This window comes from Poromitra crassiceps (assembly GCF_964638095.1).
Source record: "Poromitra crassiceps genome assembly, chromosome: 6".
Taxonomy (NCBI): domain Eukaryota; kingdom Metazoa; phylum Chordata; class Actinopteri; order Beryciformes; family Melamphaidae; genus Poromitra; species Poromitra crassiceps.
The window spans coordinates 46,820,598-46,830,294 of NC_139627.1; the positions used below are offsets into that span (position 1 = coordinate 46,820,598).

The following is a 9,697-nucleotide window of genomic DNA, read 5'->3' on the forward strand; positions in this document are numbered from 1 at the left end:
GGTCCATCCACACAACAAGTCCTCTTCTCTGCTGGCATCGCCTCCTCTACTGGTTTAACGCAACTACGATGTGCCTACTAGTAGGCCGAGGGACCGAGCTTGGCAGCCCGCTCAGCATCATGTGACGCTGTGTGGAGGAGTACAGTAGTATCCAGCCTGCGTGAATGAATACTCCTCTATACTCCATAGTGGAGAGAGGGACCATCGTGACGTTGCAGCCAGGAAAGCCAGCCAACATGAGAGAAAGGGCAAGGCTGTAGCTGGCTGCCTCTCAGCTTCACCTACTGCTGCTGGTAACATGAAACCACACAGCTGCAATTTGACCAACTTTTTTCACCCACTGGTCCACAGCAGCTCCACACTGCTTCCATCTCCGCTTCTAGTGTTTCACCGTACAAGAAGAACAAGCCAACCCCCAGTCAAGCTTTCCGTCAGATCAGAGTATGAAAAGAGGATCTGAAACGTGGCCTGTGAAGCTGTATGGACTGCAAATTAGTCTAGATTATAGATGTTTATCAGCTAAACGTTATCGGACAGATCCCCCCCCCCCTCGCAGTTTCTTGTACTTTTTTTTTTTTATCTTTTCTCGGACAACCAGACCCTAATCGAAGAGACCCTGGCAAAAAAAACACTGCGCCTTTGTACTAGCTTCAACCTTCTGTTATCAACGAAGGTTAATCGATAAAGCAAAAAAGCGATAGGGCTTAATAGCAGCCATGAACGGGGGTTGAATTGAATTCAGCTGATGTGTCAAACACATACAACAATAGTAGCTACCGTACGACCATGACCGACCCCCCCCCCCCCCCCTCTTCTCTTTAACGGCAGCTAGCTAGACCACATCACGGCTCGATCAAACGTTCAAACCGCCGTCCGACCGTCGGTCTCGGAGTCGGACGGACCAAATTCCCCGCCACCCCTCCGTCCCCGGGTCATGAGCTCAGCTTACCTCGTATGAAAGCAAGCCGTTTGTGGCGTCAGATGCGATCAGATGAGGGAGAGATCTTCACTTCCTTGTTCTCTCAAGGCTACATCTGATCTGTCACCACCACACCACACTACTGCTGCTGCTGCTGCTGCTGCTGTGTCGCTGCGCTCGCGGCTCTGCTCTGACGTCATCTGCCCAACAAGGAACCGGTGACTCGGTGGCAGTGTGGCTCGTGGCTGTCCGGTTGTTTGATCTCACTCTCTCTCACCCCCCCCCCCCCCCCCTCTCTCTCTCTTTATCTCTTCCTCTCACACTCTCTGATCAAACTTATGTCAAATAAAAAGTAAGTCGATCAATTAGCCTTTTTCACTTCAAACCCAATTCACCCATTTTGTGACTAAAAGGCAGGAAGTAACACAGGTGCAAGCAGAACATTAATGAGGGTTTCCAACTTCTAATGCATTCGGTGATCCATGTGTCGGGGCCCTCATTACTGTTTTGCTTGCACCTGTGTTACCTCCTGCATTTTAGACACAAAATGGTTGAATTGGGTGGGAAGTGAAAAAGGCTTATATCATGAATTTCCATATATCTCTCTCTCTCTCTCTCACACACACACACACACACACACACGCACGCGCGCGCGCGCACGCACGCACGCACACACACACACACACCCACACACACTCCCTCTCTAGTCTTCACCCTGTCTCTGGTTAAAAGTTCCTTTTGTTGCCACAGTCATCAAATATCAGTGATAAAATGATCAAAGACAGACAATTAAGATTAATATCTGTATCTTTATTGATGTAATGCAGTACATATTTATTTTGTGTCTTAAAAAAGGTAACATCCAGATTTAAAGGAGTAAACATACAGGATTGTGGATTTAGAGTGACGTTAGGGTCACAAAGCTTCAGGGTCAGTTTCTTCCCTCTGCTCCTGCTGAAATTGCTTCCTCTTCCCGGACTGACAAAAGAAAGCACAATTACAGTAACATGAGTCAATATAATAGTTGCACACACCCTGCTATTTCCAGCTTTTCAATGCCTGCAGAAATTCAGTTTAAATGTCCAGAAAATGGAGTAGGTAAATACCCTACTGATCCGACACTGATTATGATGGAGACGAGCAGGCTGATAATAACGGAGGTTCACCTGAAGCCTCCTTGGCTGGAGTCCAGAGAGTCAGACTGGTGATGCACTTGGGAATCCACTTGAGGACGGCGGTGGTGGAGGTGGCTTCGTCCTCCTCGCGCTCCGTTCTGTCCTGCAGGAGATGGAGGTGAGGGAGACCAGACGAATGTTGCTCTTTTCATGTACACATAACTCAAAGATCGTTAGCTATTCCATGCAAAAACGACCACAAAGAACAATTATCTTTGGACGGATTTCTTTTCTGCAGAGGCCTTCTCACTCTGCCAGCCTCTGGGCGATTGTTGGGATGTTTTCAGAGGCACGTCATGCTCTGCTATTCTGCTATATTCACTTCAGTTGACCCATGGTGGAATTACAGCAGGCGTCTCTTGCGTGAGCAGCAGTGTGGAGCAGGGCAAGCACAGAAACATCTCCAACCCTGGAGGCTGTGCAGCAGTCACTCAGATTAAGCACACTGCCAGCACACTATACCAGCTTACTGCCATGCTTCCACATGTATTCATCCCACTACAGAGGCAGCCATTGTGTTGCCAGGGCGAGAACATGACAGGAGCATGATCGTTTATCCTCTTTCAGTTGAATCATAATATCATGATATGATGATATGATGATATTTTGAGATTGTGATACACAATTATTTGGTCTAAATTGATGATAGAAAGCATATTTTATTAAAAATGTCAATTTTGTTTGTTTGTTTGTTTGACATTACAGTTAATACCATACAGTTTAATGTGATGCACGTCAATTTTATTATTTATTATGATTTTGCATACATGCGCCATTGTGATATAATTTGTATCGATGTCCAAAAAATGGTGATATTGATATTGGTTTCAATCATATCGCCCGGTTCTAACTGCAGGATTTGCTTAAAGTTGCTGGAGGAATGACATCGCAGTTGCAGAACAGCATACATGTAAGTGGGACTTGTTCATCTGGACGATGTTCATTATCAAAGGCATGCATGTATTTAAAACAAGTGTGCATGCATGCTCAAACAGGATACTACGAATACTAAGACTATAGAGCAGAATTCCCATGAATGAAGTTAAAGACACGTTCTCATATTCCCAACTCCCCCGAGGTCTTCATGCAAGAGACGGATGTAAAACTGTAAACTATGCTACAGGGAAAAGGCATGACAAGAGCAGGCTGTATGGAGGCTGAGGCAGAGGCACCTCCTCTCCTCCTCCTAAGGTGAAGTATCCCTCCCTGTGGCCCGGGTGGGGCGACCTGGACCCCTCCCTGTGGCCCGGGTGGGGCGACCCTGGACTTCCGACCTTTCACCTTTTTACCCTTCTCCCCATTGGTCGCCGGCTGGAGTTTCAGTCGAGAGAGTTGTCACGGTTATGTTTCGCCTCAACACACCGGGGCTTTGTCATTTCATAGCATCACATTCATGGTGCAATGAGGACGTGGACGGTTGAAGTCAGCTGACGCGCTGGGTTGGAACAATGGGTGTGTATTTGTGTTGACGTACCTGCTCTGCTTGACGGTATTCACCATGCTGCTCACACCCAACGTCAAACACATACTTCCCCGGGCCAGACGGCTGCAAGACAAAGAGCGGGGAGGAGGCACGCACAGATCTCAGAAGAGCAAAGATAAACGCAATGAGACAGAAACCACTGTGACAGAGGACTACTGTTATTGTTAAACTATTATTATTACAATATTATGACTGCAATTTGAAACTTATACCTTGAATGCAACTGAGATCAAACGACTACATTTACGCCGTATATAAAATAGTCTGAAAATGAAATAGTAATCGACCAAATTACTTTTCTGAGTGTAGGCTAACTGATCTTCTCTGGCACAAAGGAACCAATCAGATTGTCCCAAAAGTACAAACACTGCCCCTTGCACGCTGGAGTAAATCTGTAAGTGAGCTGCCAAAGTAGTAAATCTGATGCATGTAAGCAATCTAAAGATCTCAGGATCAGCCCGAGTCTGTTGTGGAAGGAGTCAAGCAAACAGAATCACTTACATTATTGTTGGTAAATCCACCCTGGTAGCTGTGGTTGGAGTGGATGAATTCTCCAGCTGTCTCCATCTTGCCGCTCACCCACGAGCCCTTGTACTTTGAGCCAGTCTCATGGTAGAGGTAAACGCCCAGGCCGTGCCTGGCAAGGAGAGGACGCCAAGACAAAGACGTCACCATCTGACCTTCTCAGAAGTCGGTGGAAACATGGTCAGTGGTAGTAAAACCCTGATATGGTTGCTTTAAGAGAAAGATTTTGTTTCATTATTTAGATGGGCTACTTCTGCTGTTAATGTGGTTTAGGTCAAATATATTTATCGTCCCAATGAACACAAGGAGCACAATTGTTTTAGGGTGTAACACAAAAGTAATGTAATGAGTAGTGTGCCTAATTACTTTTTTCTGTGAGTAATAAATAAAGTAATGGGTGACTTTTTTTTTTTTTAAGATTGTAGATAATTCTTTGCCTTTAGCAGTGGTTCCCAACCTTAGGGTCGGAATCATAGGGTCACCTGATTTTATTTTTTTAATTAAATTTTATTATTATTATTATTATTATTTTTACACCACACACAATTTAAAACTAGCGAAGATGATTAGGGTCACTTGCGGGTTTTTTTAAGTTCTGAGTTTAAAGTGAAAGTGATATTATCAATGATGATTGATATTATCAATGGTATACCGGAATTTGAATGTCGCGGGTCCCTAGATTTTTGTGACGTCAAAATCAGGTCATGAGCCAAAAATGGTTGCGAACGCCTGCTTTATTGGATAGAACAGTAGATTGACAGGAAAGGTGGGGGGAGAGAGAGGCGATGACAAGTGGCAAAAGACCACAGGTCGGATTCAAACCCGGGTCGGCCACACGAAGGACTAAGCCTTAAGTGATATGAGCTCTGCCAGGTGACTTTTTTTTAAAGCAACGACCCCAACACTGCTGCTGCTCACATATTTGTATTTGGATAGTCCGCCTACCTACCCTACAGAGAGTCTACACAGAGTATCTGTAACATTTCAACAGGTTATTAGTTGACATCAGTTGACATTCAACAATTCAACTGTGTGGCTTTGTCTGTAAATGTTGTTTTAACAGCTTATTAGTTGAGATTCAACAAGCGTGTTTGCTTCCCGTTCCACACACCTGCACCTAGTGCATACATGGGCAAACTACGGCCCGCGGGCCACGATGGAATTGCAATTTTTTTTTTTTTTACACAGTGCACCTGAACGCAACATGCAAGATACCCACTGAATAAGTGTCCAAATGATCATGTCATTCTGGCCAATACTCCACTTCTGTTATAGCATTTCAGTCTGGAATATGGAATATCTTTCAATAATCTTTATGACTAAAAGGCTACATTGAATTAGAAATTTAAATAATTAACTCATTGGTTTTGGATTTATTTAGCTTCAAGACTGCATTTTTGTTCGTGTGACCCTCAACACAGGCTTTGATCATCCCGGGCCACTTACTGATACTTATGCTTAAATTAACCCACTCATATTCTGATTTATTTCAAGAAAAACATTTTGGCTAGTGGAAATTCTAATTGGCTGGTAACTTTAAAATCTAGCAGCCATATTGGCAGGTGGTCAAAAAAGTTAATTTCAAGCCCTGAGAGCAGGTGGTGACATAGGAGTGAGTGAGAAAAGGATCAAATATTGGTGTTTAAGACTGAATAATGACATCACAACTGTTAAATTAAAATGAGTTATTCCTCTAAACCTGGCTTCAAATGCCCCAAATTTTTCGTGCTGCCGCCGTTCGGCCCTCAGCAAAACCTGGTAGCGAGGACATTTTTTGTGGCTCTCTCTATCATCAAAGTTGCCCATCCATGGGTTACGGCATGACAATATTTGTTCGGCCCCCGGCAACAATCTGGGTTTCTCATGTGGCCCCCCATGAAAAATAATTGCCCACCCCTGACCTAGTGTCATAGGTATATTCTGAATTGTCACATCTCTAGATAATCTGGTAAAAATCTGTTAAAAAGTGGAATTGTTGTCAGGTGTCAGGGGGCACGCTGTCTCATGACTTCTGGTTCTGCCCTTCATTAACAAGTTTCTGGGCCAAGATATTTGACTGGTACTCATAAGGCCTCCAAAATAACCCTGCAGCCAGACTCTCTGAACTTCCCTACAGCTGTGCAGCAATCTCTGACACTGGGGACAACTGTCGCCAAAAGACTTACAGTATTTTGAAGGAACGGAAGTGCTCCTCTTCACCTTCTTTCCAGGTGTGGCTGATGGACATGGTCTCTGTCATACAGATGGAGAGACTCCAGTTCCTGAGAACCAACTAATTTGGAAAGTTCTCAACTATCTGGGACCCGTTTTTAACCTACTTTGATGAGGTTAAGAATGACTAGTGACTGAGGTTAGGGGTGATGGACGGCTAGCCCAGCTGATTTTCCCACAGACCCAGATCCCATACGCAGTATCTCTTACAAGCACATAAGCACATTATGCAGCTGGTAGCTCCATATTACAATGTTAAATGTCAAAGATGTATGTATTTTTCTATTATTATTGTCTTTTATTATTATTTATTTAATTTTTATTTTTTTTATTTTTTTTAACTTATTATTATTACTTCCTTTCCTGTGTCTGAGCCTGTTTGTCTTGTATGTTTGTCGTTCTATAAAAGATTGAAAATAAAATGTATCAAAATAAAAAATGTTGTTGAAAGTCAACTAATAAGCTGTTGAAATATTACAAATACTCTGTAGACTCTCTGTATTCAGACGATCCGAATAAAGTGTTACCCGATATGTTTCTGTATCGTTGAGATTAGAAAGACATGAGTGATTAAAATCAGAAAGACAAAGGGGAAAGTATCTCTTCTCCTTCACTACGGGATGTGATCCCACGTGTGCTGTGAGAGATTGAACACTTTGAAACATGAAGACAACATCTCAGTACCAAACACTTGAGATGTGGAAGCCATATAGATGGACCTTATGTGCCGTAGCCACTCTCCCTCGTACGTGTCTCCGTTGGGGTAAGTGTAGACCCCATGGCCCTGCCTCAGGTCCTCCACCCAGGAGCCTGGCACACACAGAGAAGCAAAGGGTCTGAGGATACATTCTATAAGAGCACACGCAGGATACAACCCCTATGAGTAAGAGGCAAGAGAACTCATCTGGGTCACCAAACAAAAGTTTAAGAACCCCTGTGGGAGAGCGATATTTTTGCAGCTGCGGACATAGATTTCGACAGTCACTGCACACACACACACACACACACACACACACACACACACACACACACACACACACACACACACACACACACACACCAATGAAATGCAGAAGTTGCCAACATGTTTTGTTTGTTTCTTGTAACGTGGCTTTTTGCCATCCACCATTACCTTATACTGTACCTTCGTATTTGGACCCATCTGGATAGTAGAAGATGCCTTGTCCATGTTTCATATTCTGGGAATAATTTCCCACATATCTGGCTCCGTTCTTGAAGTGGTACGTCCCCTGTCAGACAAAACAATGTCAGAGACAAATAAGGCAAAGAGACCCTACTGCAGAGATACTCAACTTGCTTTGCCCGGGGGCCAGTTAATAAACAAACATTAATATTACATTTTCTGTAGCAGATTTTAGGTTTTTGGGGTGTCAGCCGAAGTTTAGTCTGACAATTTTGTGTACACAGGATAGTTAGTTAGGTTAAGTTAAGTTAGTTAAGTAGATAAGTGCCTACGTGGAGTATTTGACAATTTAGCTGGAGCTCAGTCAAACTTTATTGCACATTAGTTTTCATTGTGAATTAGAAAATGGTCAGGGGGGCCATTCTGCAGCCTATCGCGGGCCGCATCTGGTCCCCGGGTCGCAAGTTGAGTATCATTGCCCTACTGCCTTATGGCAGTGGTAATGACAAACACTGCCTTTGACATCATAGACAAATGAGCCAAAACCAATGTGAACGACAGGAGCAAAATGAGACTGAAAGAATGCTGCTTTAATGGAAGTTGTTTACATTCTACATACACTCTATATTATCTGCTTTACCCACTCTGCACCGTGAAGAGTGGGTCAAGTAGACAGGTGAAGACTTCACCCCATGTGCAGGGTAGGGCCACAGAAATGGAAAACTAATGTGAAAATTGCATGTTAACTTTAATTAGCGATTACTTTTCTAAGCCTGACTTTTTCCTACCTATCTTAACATTTTAAAACTGTGTGTGTGTGTGTGTGTGTGTGTGTGTGTGTGTGTGTGTGTGTGTGTGTGTGTGTGTGTGTGTGTGTGTGTGTGTGTGTGTGTGTGTGTGTGTGTTTCTCCCTCAGCACAACAAACAATTTAAACATAATTTCAACCTGTAGTAGCTACCTGTGTGCAATTGACATGTCTGGGAAGACATGTAGCCTCTGTATTAGGCTATTGCCTTTTTTTCCTTGAATATAGCTCAATTTGCTCTGGTCTTGACATGGTCTCTCGACCCTCTTTGGATCTGGTTATGACTTGGACTCGACTGGTCTTTGGAACTGACCTGGACTCGACTAAGCTGCCTTGTCTATATATCATACCATACCTGTCCAGATCTTTTTCCATTCTCATACTGTCCCTGATAAATGTCTCCATTGGGCAGCACTGCCTTCCCGACGCCATGTCTCTCTCCTGCTTCATTTCTGTCGCCTTCATATTCCTGTTAGAAACAACACAGACTGACATGAAAACGCAGACACACACACACACACACACACACGCACACACGCACGCACGCACGCACGCACACGCTCGCACGCACACACACACACACACACACACACACACACACACACACACACACACACACACACACACACACACACACACACACACACACACACACACACACACACACACACACACACACACACACACACGCCTGGCACATAACAACAACAAACCAACAAGTTGGCTTATTAAAACGAGATTCGCTCACCCCGAGGTAACCGCGTTCATCGTCAAACTCCTCAGATCCCGCATCTGACATGTTATATGAACAAGCTAAAAATGATTAATGAATGTAAAATGTTAGTTTGAAATTGACCGGTTAGGACTGGATAGATGTTCGGGAAACTCTGATGTCGCTCTCTTACGTTTACGGTTGCCATGACAACTGTGTGTGACCGTCATCCCACGTGACCCCCAACAAAAACAATACAAAGGAAAGAACATTGAAAATGGCATCTGAAAGTATTTGCAAATAAACCCCTTTTTAATTAGCAAAATATGTTTAGGGTGAAGTCCACTGGTTTAGACGCCTCTGTATTTGCCAGGCACTACAAATCCCTGCTCTGCTTGTAAAGTGTCGTTTAACTTACCGAGCAGCGCCGCTGTGTGGCGCTGTGTGGTACTGTGCAGAAACCATAGACTGTAAGGCAGAAACAGCATCAACACACTGCGCATTTAGGAAACAGTAGAACATGTAATGATTGACAGATCCTCAACAACAGATTGGAGAGCAATCGTATCAAGCTGGATTTAAAAGAAATATTGCAGTTGAATTCAGGGAATGTGGGATATAGGGATATATTTTTTATTTCTAGAAGAAACTGGACTAAGTAGAAGAATATAGTCAGGATAGTGTAGTGTTTTAGAAAGCCATTCTGATCCACACTCCATTTC

At 43.7% G+C, this 9,697-nt stretch overlaps 2 protein-coding genes across 3 annotated transcripts in view; both read right to left on the reverse strand.

The window, feature by feature from the left end:
* The window catches only part of slc37a1 (solute carrier family 37 member 1), a 52,608-nt gene extending 51,523 nt beyond the window's left edge, over positions 1–1,085 (reverse strand). For both annotated transcript variants that reach the window (XM_083639309.1, XM_083639308.1), the window contains exon 1: positions 950–1,085. The gene's annotated coding sequence lies outside the window, so the exon portion shown is untranslated. The remainder of the gene's footprint in view (positions 1–949) is intronic.
* A 651-nt stretch (positions 1,086–1,736) lies between these two features.
* rsph1 (radial spoke head component 1) lies at positions 1,737–9,145 on the reverse strand. The gene is made up of 8 exons (XM_083638742.1): positions 9,012–9,145; positions 8,619–8,732; positions 7,458–7,563; positions 7,033–7,123; positions 4,079–4,214; positions 3,569–3,640; positions 2,086–2,197; positions 1,737–1,897 (listed from the first exon to the last, which is right to left on the reverse strand). The coding sequence occupies exons 1-8, from the start codon at positions 9,060–9,062 to the stop codon at positions 1,851–1,853; spliced, it is 729 nt and encodes a 242-aa protein (XP_083494868.1). The 5' UTR covers positions 9,063–9,145; the 3' UTR covers positions 1,737–1,850.
* Between the last annotated feature and the right edge of the window lie 552 nt (positions 9,146–9,697).

Coding starts and splice junctions, on each gene's coding strand:
- rsph1 (XM_083638742.1), bottom strand. CDS start 9,062: ATGTCAGATGCGGGATCTGAGGAGTTTGACGATGAACGCGGTTACCTC. Junction 3,641..4,078: donor GTGGATTTACCAACAATAAT/GTAAGTGATTCT, acceptor TTTGTCTTGCAG/CCGTCTGGCCCGGGGAAGTA. Junction 2,198..3,568: donor AATACCGTCAAGCAGAGCAG/GTACGTCAACAC, acceptor CATCTCCTGCAG/GACAGAACGGAGCGCGAGGA.